Source organism: Onychomys torridus, chromosome 13 (genome assembly GCF_903995425.1).
Source record: "Onychomys torridus chromosome 13, mOncTor1.1, whole genome shotgun sequence".
Classification (NCBI taxonomy): domain Eukaryota; kingdom Metazoa; phylum Chordata; class Mammalia; order Rodentia; family Cricetidae; genus Onychomys; species Onychomys torridus.
This window is the reverse complement of record NC_050455.1, coordinates 45,660,288-45,677,374: the sequence shown is the minus strand read 5'-3', so window position 1 is coordinate 45,677,374 and position 17,087 is coordinate 45,660,288. Positions and strand designations below refer to the sequence as shown.

The 17,087-nt window shown below is 42.6% G+C and overlaps 1 protein-coding gene across 1 annotated transcript in view; it reads right to left on the bottom strand.

The window, feature by feature from the left end:
• The window catches only part of Megf10 (multiple EGF like domains 10), a 160,263-nt gene that overhangs the window by 64,608 nt on the left and 78,568 nt on the right, over positions 1–17,087 (bottom strand). Inside the window, exon 5 of the mRNA XM_036204707.1 lies at positions 12,994–13,086. Within this exon, the coding sequence (XP_036060600.1) occupies positions 12,994–13,086 (93 nt within the window). The remainder of the gene's footprint in view (positions 1–12,993; positions 13,087–17,087) is intronic.

Here is a 17,087-nt window from a genome sequence, read left to right as displayed (position 1 = left end):
CTAAACATTCATGTTTATATCCATGGTTAATTCTGTCCTCTACCTTCACCAGGAAGCATCTTACTGAAGTGAGTAGAAATTAATGCAGGAGCCTATGACCAATGGGACACCTGTCCTTAGATAGGACATCTTTTCACCTCCCCAAAGGCTCAGAGAACATCACAGAAGAGGGGGCGGAAAGAATGTAAGGGCCAAAGGAAGGGGAGATAGGCAGCAAAAAGACATTCTTCTGGACATGACATATGTGTTGCACCATGATGAACTCACTGTAGCTATGGTTACCCATACAACACCTGCCTTGTAAACATAGCCTCATAGATGGACTGACTATTGGCAGTCAGTGGTTGGGGCGGGGTATGTTTTCTTCAGTGGCACAGCCACTGATAAATTACTCATTCTCCAAAGACTTCACACACACACACACACACACACACACACACACTCCTACAAGCCCTTCTAATTACACTAGGTGGGTCACATGCAGAAAGAAGGCATGAAAGGAGGGGGACTGGCTGAGCGGAGGAGCTTCAATGTGAGGCAAGAATGAGACAGACCAATGTGGTGAAGTGACTGGAAGTCATGATATACATGTATGAAATTGACAAAGATGAAAAATAAACACATACACACACAAACACACACACACACACCAAAAAAAAAAAAAAAAACCACCCACATTTAGACACTTCTTACTTGGTGACTGTATGTTCACCAGTGTAGAGTCATACAGGGATTCCATAAATATAAGAAGGGAAAGAGGCCAATTCCAGCGTAATCTCCATCCCGGCACAAAGAACTGAATCAGCATAAATAAAATCTAGACCATCTCAGCAAATTGACAGGTACCAGACAATTCCGCTGACTTGACTTAACCTCTTTATCTAGGCCCCTGGTTCACCACCTAAGAGTGCAGAAGAGACTTTGAAACACAACTTGATCTATAAGGGCCTTCTCTTGGGAAGTTGGTTCAGAATTTTATTCTGGCAGAAGCATCCAGTTCTGTGAGCTTGTGTTACATCCAACAACCCTAAATGAACTGAACCAACTTAAGTGTGTGTGTGTGGGGGGGGGGGGCTAGCTGATTACTTAATGAACTCAGGTCTAGTGGTCTCCATATCCCCAACACTGGGACTCCAAGCATTCCCTTTCATGCTTGGCTCCTTTTATGCAGATTCTGTGGACTGAACTCAATTCCTCAGGCTGTCAAGGTAACACTTTACCAACCGGCCTATCTCTCAGCTCTGGGCCAGGATTATTTTTTAAATCTTATTTTAATGCCTCTGCAATCTAAGTATAATTGTGGGACTGCCTGGGGTCAACAGCCTTGTAGACATGTTTGTACCATACCCTTATGGTGTGGGGGGAGACAGGGGGAACAACATATTGGCACTTAGTGCTCCAGCTCACCAAGCTGAAAGATGTCAGCCTGTGCTACATAACCAGCCACATTAGGATAACTGCTTGAAGTAAGGAGGCCCTAAGGACCCTTAACACGGAAATGTCAAGTATCTACTAAGGTGTAGATCAACTGTGACTTAAGTAGTTTTGCATGAGGATTGGCTGAGGTTGTCTTTAGACAGGAGAAAATGCGTGACCAAAAGAGAAGTTAGGGAAGAAAATTCACCAAGCACCTCATCCCTTTGTGTGCGCATCTTCTAACATAGAGGCAAAGTACATGTAAGTCACTTTCAAGGATCTATCGCTATGGAATATTTTCCAGAAGAGACAAAAATAATTTCCCTCTGTCTCAAAGGATAGAAAAGCACGGCTCTTGGTGAAACACACACCCTTTCTTCTGAAGCCTCCTCTGTGCCAGGCTTTTATCTTCCTGTGATTTCATTCTGTGTGCTTCAGGCTTAACATGATGGTGGTGCATCATTCCTTTTGTTAATGGAGAAGAAAAGATCTTCATTCAAAACATCAAGCGGCTTTCAAAATAAAACAACATTGTCAAGTGTCTCCATCCATGAAAAAGAACAATAAAAATGCATTTTCAGGTCCCCCGAAAGTGCTAAACCCTGTGCCCTTCTCATGTCAAAAAACCTGTCCAAGGGCTGACAGAATGCCAGCCATCAGCTTGGACAACCACCCAGTGGCTCTCAGATTAATTTTACTCACTGGCTGAGAAAGACTCTCCATTCTTCTTAAAGATGTTTGGTAAAGGTTAGGCTGTGGTTTTACAGATTCATTGTAGGATTATCTCACATCACAAACCAGAAGGAAAGGGCATGAAATGTTAGTGTCTCTGTGTGAGAACATCTTGATGACTATACCCACAGTGCAGGAAAACCTCAGGGATATAAAGGGGGGTATGTAAGATTACATGTGGTCCCTAATGTCATAAGAATAATAACCATGGGAGCCATTACATGGGAGCTTATGCTCTAATCTCATGTCACATGTGTGTGTCATATATATATATATATATATATATATATATATATATGTATGTGTGTGTGTGTGTGTGTGTGTGTGTGTGTGTGTGTATAATGTACTCATATATATGTATAATGTATATATGTGAGTGTGTGTGTGTGTGTGAGTGTGTGTGTGTGTGTAAATGTACTTTTATTAAGATGTTGTTAGGCATCTTCTACCATGTTACTTACTCCTGACTAAGAGAAGAGCTACAGCTAAAATTCATTATATATTAGAAGAGGCTAGACCACAATGAGGTTTATCATGTAAGAATGTATATGCTTGGTGATAAAAAGCAGAGGCTACTGAAGAAAAGGCCTGCTTCCATCTACACTTCTTTTCATGGCATCCTTGGTCAAAGAGAGAAAGGAAGGGAAGTGAGGGCTACCTGGAGGAGGTGGGACTTGAGGTGAGACTGGAGGATTAAACATGCAGGCCCACCATTGTGCAAATACCATCCTTGTTTTAAGTACGAGGCTAAGCAGTAGAGGCCTTAAATGATTCATCTAAAACCCTGAAGTAAGAAAACTCGGTCAAGACCCTCCATACTGACTGAAGGACTTGAAAGTTTCAATACTGTTTCCTCAAGAGAACTTGGTTTCTGACTACTAGAGACATGGTTAATACATTAAAATATAACTTTCTTTGATATTGTCCTCATTAGTTTTATGCAGCAGTAATGAATGGTAAAGCCATCTAGTTTTTACAGGCTCCTAAGCTATGATGATTTGCTCATCAGTCAAGAACTATGTTCCTATAATGCCTATTACATAACCCATTGGGCTAGTCTCTGTATGTAAGATAAATAGTCTCCTCTTGTTATTTCCCACCTTCATTAGTTTTATACATCGCAAGTATCCCTAATCTGTTCCAGGCATAGTCACACATGTTCAGACTCTAAAATCAACTAGGTTTTCCACAAATCAAAAGCCTTTTTTTTTCTATCAGAAAAGCAAAAAGTGCTTATTTTTTAAAGTTTGTTTTCAGACATGTTTTAAGTGTTTAAACAAGGATTATTTGACACAGTCACAAACAAGATATTGGTTTTAGTCAGAAAATCCACTGTGTTGTAAAACAATCAGGAACACATGATTTCAGTCGGCTTATAATACATGTGTGAATATATGTGGTTCTACGTGAATCAGCAATGGCCTAGACAAGAGCAGGAGGCAACAAGCGAACCCACAGGGCCACCTGGCATACATCATCACTTCACCCAAAACAGAGCAGGCAGTTAACACATTATTGTGGTCGGGACATGCTTCTTATAGGTTTAAATGAAGGAAACTACAAAGATCTGTGATGAACTAATACTTCTGCTCCCTATCTGAATTTATTTTTTAGAAAAATAGATTAAGCTATTCCTGCTACTTATTTGATAAGAGGAGAGTCTAAAAGGGTTAATGAAATTCTATGCATTGCTATGTTCTTTGTAATAATTTGTAGTCTGAAAGTCTTTGCCTAATTTTTTGCTATTTATACTCCAATTGGATATAGATTAACAGCTAAATTCTATCACCTTTTAGAATCTTCCCCATGAGGAAGAAAACAGCAAAAACTTAGAAAGGGGAATCAGTAGACATTCCCCATTCACACGAAGGCTGACTTAGCCAGTTTTCTTAGTCGTGGGCCTATCATTCAGAAGTCACATCCCCACATCAAGAACCCCTGGTGCTCACAGTACATCAAGGTGTAGTCATCTCTTTCTGGAGAAGGGACCACTCCCAGATCCATCCATCTGGTATACCTTGTCTGACTTCTACAGTTGTATTTCAGCTTTCAGTTTACAGGAGGAATCCCCTGCCATCTCCAAGGACCAGAGTCTACAGTGCACACAAGCACCGGAGTATCCTGAAGCCACAGGAGTCTACATCCCCTAACGGAGCAGAATGAATGGCTCCAGGTCATCCTCTATCTCTGGCAGACCTTTGGCCATTTCATTCTTGACTCCTGAAGAGGCCTGTCTCTTTGTGGCCTTCAGTCCTTCTACTAAGTTGAAAGAGCCTTGAAAGACACAGAGTGTCATCTCTAATAATCAGGTTTAGCCATTTTATTGTTTCTGGCACATTTATGCCTTTATTTCCTTCATCTACAAATATTTACTGAACATTATGGCATGCCCAGAATGAAGCTAGACAACAATGAGTTACACGGCCCAAAACCTGCATCTTTGTTAACGAAGCGTATATCCTAGAGGGGAAGAGGGACCAAACAATAATCAATAAGTGAACGAGGCAGGCCTTCTCGGGCAGCACCATATTTTTTTACAGGTTGAAAGGGAGAGGTGATCGTAGTAAGAGACTCCTTTGAGTATGCAAAAGCAGAGAGGAAGCCAGCATCTTCCAGAACCGGAAAGCAAATGCTGAGTGGTGTTGAGACCTTGGATGGTATATATGGGTGAGAAGTTGGGGAATAGGGCAGATCATGCAGGCTTGGTAGATCACAGAGTTTATTTGAATTATACCGACCGAGAAGCACAGAGCTTAGGGATGGTAGATGCCTGCTCTGAAGCCCGTTTTTTTACAAAGTCACTGTGGTCTCAAGACAGAGAATTGATTCTTAGTAGGCCTGAGGGAGAAGTGGGGAAGCCAGCAAGGACACTACTGCAGTCACCCATGAAGAGAAGAGGTTGCCTTGGAAGCATGTGACATCAGAAGAAAGAGAGAACAAACATTAGATTTTGTAGCAAACCAACAAGATCTGCTGGTAAGTGGATATTGCACAAAGTTTTTTTTTTTTTTTTAATTAATAAATCATATGGAACTGAGTTAAACAGCATGACAGCTCAGCCTTATCTTGCAACCATTCCATATGAGCTTAGCTTGCACAAGCAATATGAGCATCTGTAATAGTCTTGTGTCCCAAAGAGGACAAACCAGATGTGCATGTATCTCATACAGGTGACCTTTATCAGAGGTTGGAAATAATGCAAAACAAACAAAACAATAAATTAAAAAAACAAAACAAAACACCACCACTCTGGGGCTTCTGTATTGGGAACGTCTTGGCAAGTCATATCAGCAGGAGAATCTTGCTGAAGAGAGGCATGGCCGACAGAGCAAGATGAGCTGTCAGAAGGGGCTGCTCCATCTGTTGATGGTCCTAAGACCAAAAGAGTTTGAAAATGATGAGTGTCATGAAAGCATCACACACATCTTTGACGATGCTAGGCACAGCATCTATGAAAGCGATGACTGTCGCGAAAGCATCCTTGACTTGCCTTTATGATGATGCCAGGCACAGTGCTCAAGACAGCACATTTTCTCATTGTTTAATCCTCACATGACTACAGGAGTAGACCACCTTAGTTTGAGGATTAAGGAAGCAACACCCAGAAACACAAGGAAAGAGTAAGACCTAGGGCGGGATGGGGAGAGCTCAGGTGGGAATGCTCAGTTCAGGTAGTGGCTCCTTTAGGAAGACAAAATTAGCATTTTCTATGTGTGACTCAGACGGTCCTCCAGGGAGCCACCTTCAGGTGGTTCTGATGGGCTATTCTTTTCTTCCCACCTCTCATTAGCACCCAACCGACCCCCTCACTCAGTGAACCCAATGATCTCGTGCTCTGGCTGCTCCATCAAACTGATTGTTGAAGCTATGCTGACAATGTGAATGCAAATGTTAACTACTGGCTATGGGAACTGGGCTCCTGGGGCTTCCTCTCCTCAGACAATATCGATCCCCCCATTGTGTGTCTGGGCAATAGATCTATACCACAGACTTTGCTAGGGAACATGTCAGCTTTGTGTACTTTACAAATGCTGGCTTGTAATGTCTTTCAGACAGACTCCTTCATTCAAATGCCCTGCAGGCAGCATCTCACTGCTCCCTGCTGCACAGCATGCCTACCTAATTCAAAAGATCCTTAGGGTTCCTCACATTGCACCTGGAAATGTTGGAGCCAGACTTGCCTCCAAGGCACATTTCTGCTATTGTCAAATACCAAAAAATGCCATTAGCGATCAAACAAAACCCCTTCGTGGATTTTCAGGACCAAAATTAATTTCCAGTTTTGCCTCTGTTTGGTTCTAATCTTGAAATTAAAGAGCTTGAGGGACAAGCTTTTGTATCTATTTGCTGGCTGCTGGCTCATCTGGGACTTTCCTTTGTACCTTATGGCCAAAGGAGAAATAAATTTCTTAATAGCTGTTTAAATATTACAAAGAGGATCCCATAGGTTCAGACAACAAATGTGTGGTTATACCTCACCGTAAAGGTAAAGGGTTTACAACACAGAGAAAGAAAGGGCTTCAGGAACTGCATAAGCATGCTCATTGAGGGCTTGGGGAGAGAGCTGGACAATTAAGAACAGGCTCCTTGTCGGGGTCTTAAGTTCAGTTCTCCACACCCATGACTGGTGGCTCACAGCTACCTGTAACTCCAGCTACAGAGGAGCCAGTACCCTCTGCTTGCACATTTAGTCACAGGTACACACACACACACACACACACACACACACACACACACACACACACACCAGAGCTGGGATCCCGTCCCAGTCCTATCGGCCATCTGGAGTCATCTTCCCCTAACTACTTGATTTCCTTTCTCAACTGAGTCCCCAGCCTCAGAGCCCCTGAGAAAGTCAACAAAGTCTTTTCTTGAACTTAGAATTACTTCTTCATTTCTTTGCCCCTTCTCTGTGGCTTCTCAGAGAAGTTTCTGGAAGAGGAGTCTATACTCAGTCATCCTTTCATGTTCTATGGTGATCTGCTCTCTGTTCCTGGCACAGCTTTAACCCTCCCTGCCCCTGTCCTTTCAGAATACTCCCTACTTTGCCTAATCCCAATCATCTTTCCTTGATCTTTTCTTTTACCTTTCTCCCAAGCTATGATGTCTGTGAGATCAGTAATCATTCATCATTATTTTCCATTATCCCCAACATCCAATACAATGCTCTGCACACTGTAATCATTCAGAATAAGTCCTCAAAATGAACACATGAATGACCTTCTCAGAACCATACAATTCATTCAGTCTCATAATTTCAGCCACATGCCAAGTATAATGGAGATTAACAATATTAATAACACCTGGATCCTGCCTCCAGAAGTTACCACCCAGTGGGAGGGGCAGAGGGACAGAAGATTGATGCTTAGACAGATAGATAGATGGAGGAGGAAAGAGGAGAGGGAGGTGGAGCCAGGTAAAACAGATTAGTGTCACTCTGTCATAGAGACAGGGGATACACATTTGGATGCCAATAAAAGAGAAATATGTGAGGGCTTTTTCAAAAAATCATTTTAATCAAGTTTTAAAAGAAGCAGTATGTCAAATAAATCACGATTTCATTCAGAGGGAACCAACTTTGCACAGTCCTCTGCCTTGCCTGTGCTGGAGGCTGGACACACTGAGTGCATCTCAGAGGTGAAGCCTGCCTTCTGCTGACACGGTAAACTGTCCTATCCCTATCTGAAGCAAAGGGTTGAAAACCTCCCATGTAAAAATGTCAATCTCTTCGTTTCCTATGTCTTTGGGGAAGAAAGAAAAAAGATAGCTGTGTGTGATCATTATCAGTTTATTGTCCAAAGTACCTGATCCTAATTACCAAAGGGGAACTGGAGTGCTGTTAGGCATGGAGTCTGCAGGGCAGTTTCCCTGGGTGGAACCTCATACACCCATGCCTGGTGGTATAGAAATATACCACTCTCTATGTAAATACAGAATAATGAATATATAGATTATATTCATTAGGGTATATATAAATATAGGGTGATAGAAAATGACATCAACCAAACGGAGAGTCGGGGACAAAAGTGAACATAACCCTTCCAGCAATGAAGTCTTGAACCGTTCCTCCAGGCAACAAACCTCAAGCAGCTGAGGTTCTGGGTGAGAGGGATGGACATAAAGAACAGGAAGAGAAGACACCGTGACTGGCGCTCTGTGGCCAATGGCTGAGAAAAGATGCGCAGCAGCTTCCAGTATTTTTCTGCTTGCCCTATCCCTGTCCACGTGTCCATGTTTAAGCTACCCATTTTATTTTATTTTAAGTACAAAGTGCTGCAAGTTAACTGTAATATTTAGGGTATGCTCCTCAGAGCTGTCACTAGCTTTGGAAAGGTATCGAATGAGTAGCAATGGGTACAGCACTCTCCTTATTTGGAGAAGGAAGTGGAAACATTCTCATCTGTGAAATGGGGGTTTTGTCGTATTAGAAGGGGGACAGAATCATTGTGTTGCTGTAGAGGAATTCAAGTGTGAAGAAAAGGGAATATAGTAGCTGAGTAAACCAAGGGGCTACCAATGCACCACCTCCCCATTTGAAATGTATCTCTCACTCACTAACTGTTCCACAAAAACGTGCATGAGTCTTTTAACTACTTTCCTTTGCTCTCTGGTTGAATACCAAGCATTTTCAGTAGAGGGCACTGGAGAGACACTGCAGCAGGGAAGGAGGTTTTGACTCTTGGCCCCAGGGTGTTGACCCAGCTGACCCCGCCCCCAATGGCTTCTCTAGTACCTGCAGCTCCTTCACAGGCACAGGGGCTTCAGCAGCAATAAGCTCTTGTAGCACGAGCAGCTTCCCTGGTGTCTTCCTCCCCTTTGTAACAGAATGGCATTAAGACACTGCTCCGTGCACAGGCTTGAGTGTTATAGGGCAGACTTCTAGAAAGTTCTGCCAGAACAGTACCACCATAGCTTTCCCTCAGCCACTCTGTGAGCTGTGGCTGTGCCTCTCCTACAGAGTCTAGTACACACACGGCTCTGGCACTTCTCTGGGGACTTCTTTTTTCTTCTCAGTCCTGGGGTAGTGGCTGTTGTCATGTGCTGTTTCTATGTTCTTCACACTTCAACTTGCCTATAGTCAACCCCTCACCACCCCAACCACCCGTTCTACCCATTCATTCTTTCTATGTTCTAGTGAAACTTTCCCCTTTTGACCCACTCCATGGCCCCAGAGCAGTGAGCACGCCCAGCGCTCAGATCTCGGCTTCTAAATATCGATCTACACTAAAGTAAACCAGATTCCTTTGAGAAATTCTCCATTCAAGGGGTAAGGAAGGAAAAACACAAGCTACATCTGGAGTATTTTATAGTACCAGAAAGTAAGGAAATGCTCAAAAATCAAAAGGGTGGACCATATCTAAAAGATAAATTTGGCTACAGTATCCATATTGAAGTAAGTAACTATGTAAGTTCTCCCTCGTGGATCTTAGCGTCGGCAGGAGGGGAGGCTAGGATTAGGTACTTGCTTCCAAGGCAATGCAGGGGAAGAGGACAACTATGTGAAGAAACCAAGTGCTGGCCTCCTGGGGGACAGCCTGCCCATGCCTGCTGATGTGAAGAGAGCAAGCTGACTCTGTAGTCTATGTGTGACAAAACACCAGGGACATAGACTGGGGCCTGGGTTGCCTATAGGATTCTTGCTGTCCTTCTCTAGACAACAAGGAGAGACCAAGAAGCCCACACAGACAGAAGAGAACAAGACAACAGAGTGCAGTGTGGTGCCAAGAGCATCTGGAGCAGAAAGAGGAGAGAAATCTACCACTATCACACACTGATACCTTTTCAATTTTTCCTGAAACTCATGGGAGATGAGATTGACAAGGGACATCTGGGATTTGCTTGATACCAATGTACTAATGTCCATTTCTCAGTCCCGCCAAACTCACAGGGTACTTAAGGGGTTAAGGACAGAAGATTCTGAGAGTGTACACACGAGAAGTCTCCAGGTATCTTTGTCACTTCCCTTCAAATCTCAAATTGTTCCAGAAGCAAAGATTCACTAAATATAACTAGGATGCTTTTGGCCTTCTGATTGGCCCTTCGCTGGTACAAAATGTCAGCCCAATCATTTCAAGCAATCATGGTATGGATCCAACACAGGAACATTTAAACACAGCTGTAGCCAGAGTGAAGGGAAAACAGGAAACTTTGGAAACTTTTTAACTCTGGAAGTCTAGTACATGCATTCTGTTTCCAGAATTATCTGTCCAAGACTAGACAAACACATTTCCTGAGATGAAACCCAGGTAGCCGTTTTAGCCTTGTGTACTGCTCAGGTCATAACAGCATTCTATCCTGTGCTTTTTTGGTATTTATTTTAAAGATTTATTTGTGTGCATTCATGCATTCATGCATGCATGTGTCTGTCTGTCTGTCTGTCTGTCGGTCTGTCTCTGGGTTTGTGCATTTGAGTGCAAGTGCCCATGGAAGCCACAAGAGGGCATCAGATCCCCTGGAGCTGTCCTTATAGGGAGCTGTGAAATGGGTTCTGGGAAACAAACTCCTGCCTTCTGGCAGAGCAGCATGTGTTCTCAGCCTCTTTATGGTGTGGGTTTAATAAGTGTCAGGAATGTTATTCTTGGAGCATCTTTAAAGACTTGAGATATCTGTTCACATGTATTTCTTACACAGTCCAAACGTGAATTGCAGAGAATAAACTAAAAGTTGCTTAATTATCATATTCTATTGTTGTTAGAATGTACAATCTCAGAACACTGGAGTCTTCGTTGGAGTCAGAAAGCTCTAATGTAGAGAGCAACCCTTTATTTCTCAAAGGCTCAAATCAGCTTTAGAGTCTGAAGTCCTTATGGGCTTTTGTTTTGTGCACAAATGCCCTTTAGTCTGAGCCCTGAACTTGATGTAGTCTCCAAATTTTAGGAGACCAAGTATGAATACAGCTGAAATCATTTCACAGCCTCTTGCCCAGGAATGAGTAAGAAACCCATTTTCAAATAAAGAATACATCCATTTTCCCCTTTCCCACTTTACAATAATATTTTTTTTCAAAATGTCTAGGTTTTAAAGTTGGAAAAGTTAATGAAAGCAGTGTCGTATTTGTGGTCAGTCAGCCAGGAAAAAGAACACAAGCCAAATCCCACATCCCAAACATTCTGCTTCAATAGCATGTGAATAGAATGCCCAACTCACTCCCTGCTCTCAAACAGAAACGAAACAAGACTCTGAAACACAGTTACCCACCAGAATAGAGCTGCCTAACAGAAACAGCCTCACACATTCACATATGCCATCACACTCACACACACACACACATTCACATATGCCCTCACACTCATATATACACATTCACATATGCCCTCACACTCATACACACACATTCACATATGCCCTCACACTCATACACACACACATATTCACATATGCCCTCACACTCACACACATATTCACAAATGCCCACACACACACATATTCACAAATGCCCTCACACACACACATTCACATATGTTCTCACACTCTCATACACACACATATATACTGACACACATCCACCATTTCCCTCACACTCTCATACACACACACTCACACACATTCACATACCCTCACACATATACACATATGTTCTCACACTCTCATACATACACACACTAGCATACACCCACCATTGCCCTTACACCCTCATACACACACACTCACACATTTCTCTCTCTCTCTGTCTCTCTGTCTCTCTCTCTCTCTCTCTCACACACACACACACACACACACACACACACACACACATACACTCACATATATTCTCATACACACACACACACACACCTCACAGTCCCTATCAGTTACAATAAGGAGGCTCTTCCTACTGAGTGTTCTGTGTGCACAAAGCCCTCCACAGGAGATGTGGCTTCAGGGACAGCCCAGAAATCCTAAGTGTAAAGGTGTTCTTAGCAAAATAAGAAAGGATCTTCACGATTCCAAAGAAAGCAAGTAAAAGCCTTAGAAGCCAGCTTATCCGGGCAACTTAAAATTCTTTCAGACTAGTCTCAAAAATGCAGTTGGTAGCAACAGAGACTCTTTGGGTTGTCAGAGGAACTGGCTCAATTTTGGGAAACAATTATTTCTCTTTGATGAGTTTAATGATTTATTCATTGCAATATAGTATTGTATTTCCATTTCCTTTCATATTTTTAAGGTCATAAAGAAACAGGCACAATTTTGCATGCAGCAACAAGTTGCCAGAAGACTGAAATTTTAGCTGCAAAATGTATGAAAGTAACTGTATCCTGTGACATTCCATCACTCCAAGTTCATGATCCTGAAGATGGCGGCCTTGAGTGATGCCTTCTTAGAATCTAGAAGACACTGTTTTAGAATTGTAACTCTCTCCTAATGTAGACAGTCATACGGTATGTTGTAATACTGTTAAATAAGCATCAAAATGTTCATGAATTTTTATTGCAGATGTATCTCCCCAAAGTCATCTCAGAGTTCAGAGGCAAATGGACATGTTAGGATCACACCATTCGATTTCTGAATTAAATTCAACATGTGACACATTTTAATCACCAAGAAAGTAGCTTACCTAATTAAGTTAGAAATAGAAGTTAGACCACCCCAGCTATGTCACCACAATGCCCTTCCCTCAAAGGGAGACTAAAGTCCGGCTCCTACTCTGATACTGACACAGGTGTGAGTAGCAGATTGCCCAACTCTCCTTTCCGAGGACTTTTCTTTCTACACACTTAATGTCAGTGCTTTCTGCAACACAGCCATGGATTTAGAAGGAACAGTTTGAATGAGTTAGATTTGCAATCCACCCTGCCCTCTGCTTGGGATGAAGACAAGGGGCTCCACGACAACACCCAGAGACAGACAATAGCAGATGGGACTCACCACTGGAGCAGTTGGTCCCACCCCAGCCAGGCTCACACTGACAGGTGTTTGGAGCAATGCAGCGGCCATGGACACATTTATCAGCACAGTGAGCTGTCAGAGAGGAAAAAAAAATCAATCAAACCAAGAAAGTTGGCACAAGAAAAAAAATAACAACAACACAGCTGTTGTACTCCCCGGGCTCACATGTCACCTAAAAACAACACGCATGCCTCATAATTGTCTTCAATCCTTTCCTCAGCCCTTTCAGAGTCGACTGTAGAACCAAACAATCGCCCTCTTATTTTGATATCTCCAAGTAAATTCCTCCATTTCTACTGTTTAATTCTACTTCACACTAAATTAGGAAAGCGGTGTCAAGGAGAATTGTCTAATCCATACTTTAAGAGCTGTTGCAGTGGGTTCCAAATACATCTTCTTTGTGCTGGGAAGAGTGTATATGCAGAAACAAACCACAAAGCAAGATATGAGTATTCCACAGGGACAGCACAGACCAAGAGGTCATTTCCTGTATATGATATATTCACCAGAAACAATGGTCACTTTTCTTCATGAATGTGTTCATGTTCTGACACAGCAGAGTCAAAGATACATTGTGCTGGACCTCAGGGCCTCACACACACACACACACACACACACACGTTATGTATTCTCTAAAATAGCCAGATGTATAAGTTATTGTGAGAGCTAACTGAATGAGCTTGGAGTTACAACATGTCACTTAAGGATGGAGTAAAGTACCCTGACTTACACAGGTTTTTTAAATCTGTGCTTATTTTAAAGGGAAACACATTAACTGCCCAACGTCATAAAGTATCAGTACATAAGTAAAGCCTCACCTCCCGTTGTACACACTAGCAGCATTTTTTGGTTGTATTTTCAGTATTTTTTATTTTTTTGTGCTATGTGTTTTTTCTTCATAAAAATAGAACCATAGTAATTTTTTTGTTGTTGTTTTCAAGACAGGGTTTCTCTGTGTAGCTTTGGGTCTTTCCTGGAACTCACTCTGTAGACCAGGCTGGCCTCAAACTCACAAATATCCGCCTGCCTCTGCCTCCCAAGTGCTGGGATTAAAGCGCTGCCAAAGCCTGGCAGACCATAGTAATTTTTAAATTGCTTTTTCACCCAACATAATGAGAAGCATGACATTAAATATTCTTTTATGCACTTTATTTACCATTATTGGTCTAATGTATTTATAGTGTGTATGTATAAATACACATGAATAATTATGAATCTGTAATAGATGACCATTATGAATATGTAAGACTCACAACAATGGCCATTTGGAAAGTCTTGACCTTAGACATGAAGAGGCACAGGAGAAGTTATTTGGGATGAAAAGAATGCAAACACCAGTGATCAAAACAAAAACCTATGGGAATGAGTTTTGTTTGTTGCAGGATCAGGGACAACAGCACAGATGAGAGAGACCTTGAACCAAGCTGAAGTTTCCATACCTCACTCAGAATTAGCAAGGGAAAGTCCAAATGAAGTTCAAACCTATGGACAGAGGACCCCAGAAGGACTTACTAACACCAGAGTCCGTTTTAACATGTTAGTGACTTAGTAGCTGGGATTCCAGGCCTGCTGAGAATGAGATTCTGACCTATGATACAGTTTCCTGACACGAGATTCCAAGGAAGCACTTGGTAATTCTGTAAATATTGACTTAGAATATTACGCCTTTAATTGTAATAAAAAGCAGAAACCACAGACAGCTTATGACTATACCAGCCCTACAATATGTCACTTATACTGTCACGTTAAGTCAACGTGTGCTGACCTCAGCCTCCTTCTATTTCCATGCACGTGCATGACCTCACAGGTGGCATTCATTTGTAAGGGCACATAGCTCTCTCCTGTTATCTGTTCAAATGTGGGTATGGACATACTTGAAGCCAACAACCTGCCATTCTCAAACACACAAGATTCAGTTAAATGCAGCAGGAGATGGGACGACAGTGAAGATGGAGCTCTCTACTGCACATACTGTGTCATAGGGTAGCACATCCAGAGGGCTGTCACTTTCTGGGAGCGCTGGTCCCCTCATAAGCATGCCACCATGACAAGGCTTTGCCTTACCTGCCTCATGGACTGATGGCATTTAGGTTTGAAGCACGTGGCTGCTTAGCAATTTTTCCTCCTTCAGGGTACTAAAGCTATTTAAAATTATGTTTTTATATCTTGAGACATTTTAGAAAGTAGATGCTATTTACCTTTAACAGGGCTTCTATGTTACAAATGAAGAAAAAAAATGATCCTGTGGTGGCAATTTTAAACTATGGATTATTTTAAGAAATCTCTTGAGCTAACATTACATCAAAGTCTGAAACAAAATGTGGACGGATTATTGACATAGAAACCAATTCATCTGAAAGCTAATTAGGAGTGGGTGTGGAGGTGTGGGGTCTTAATTAAAACTCAGTCTAATGGAATAACCTTTGAGTATTGACTCCTGAAATAATGACCCAAGTGATGAAAATAATGGTCTAAAGTCCATTCCATGTGTAGAAACCTCACTCAGCATTCAACTCTGTCAGCCAAATTCCATCTCTTCTCTGTGCTTTTTTCCAGCATCTCTGACTCTCCAAATCCAATAATAGCCATGTACAAGTGCTCACAGATGGTCAGGGGCAAAGGGAAGCAGTGGGGCTGCTACAAAATGCACAAAATTCTCTGTGACCTAGGATGCCACAGCCTACAGAGATGCAGTGACAGCAACTGACTCTGGGTGATCAACTGAACCTGTCCACAGTTTCCCCAGACAGCTTTAGCTGTCACACACTCTAGGTGCTGAGTGTACAGGACTAACCCCACAGGGGAAACCAAGTAGATTAAAGAAGTGAATTAGCCATGCATATCCTGCCAAAGGGGTCTAGCTGGGAAGAAAGGGAAAAGCATTCAGGTTAGCAAGTGTTCAGTGATTTGGGTCTCAAGCATAGGCAGAAAGAATCATTATAAGGTCTCACTCACAGGAACAGGAAGTCTTTATTACTTATCTATGTTCTTTCTTCTTTAAAGGGGTAGTTAACTAAGAAAACATGGAGCCAGTGGGACAACTCAGTGAGTAAAAATGTTTGTAAGCACGAGGACCTGAGTTCAACCTACAGAATTCAAGTTAGAAGACAAAGATGACAACGTGATGAAGTCAATGATGGATGAGGACTCCATAAAGATGAAGGAGAAGAAGAGTAAGGGGAGAGGAGGAGGAGAAAGAGGAGAAGAGGAGGAGGAGGAGGAGAAGGAGGAGGAGAAGGAAGAGGAGGAGGAGAAGAGGAGGAGGAGGAAGAGGAGGAGGAAGAGAAGGAGGAGGAAAGAGGAGGAAGAGGAGGAGGAGAAGAGGAGGAGAAGGAGGAGGAGGAAGGAGGAGGAGGAGGAGAAAACAGTGGCACTCACTTGCTGACTTGTAACCCTGGCAATGGGGAAATAGGAAAAGGCAGATCTCTGGGGCTTGCTGGCCCACCAGTCTAGCTGAATCAGTGGGCTTCAGGCCAATAAAGACCCTGCTTCAAAAAACAAGGTGGACAGCTCCTGAGTAATGACACCTAAGGTTGTCCTGTGGCCTCTGCACTCATATTAGAGAGAGGGGAGAGGAGGGATGGAGAGAGGGAGGGAGGGAGGGAGAGAGAGCCCTAGCACAAACTTTCTATGCAACATGATTTTTTTTCTCATCCCTTTTAAAAGTAAATAATTAAGTACATGTTCTATGTTTTTAGCAGCTCTTCTCTGAGGCTGGATAGAAACTGAACCTCTACCCACAATCTGTATCCAGCTGGAGGGACAGTATGCTGTAAGGCTCAGCCAAGGCCATTTTTCCCCCAGGAGTAGAGGGGCAAGAAACACAGGCAAGACAAACAGGCCGAGTCTTTGAAGTGGGAGCTGTGGACAGCCTGTCTGTTGGTAGACAGGTGAAGACTGACATGATGACCCTGGAATCTTCTAATTAGGGTCCTGTTTCAGCTTCAGTTCCTAAATCCATTTAAATCCCATCACTAATGCCACGGGCCTCATTCCTTTCCCTTGTAAATGCTGAGGGACATTAGCTGTAATGTAATTTCTCTTTTTCCACGTACATTTCCCTGTGGGTTGAC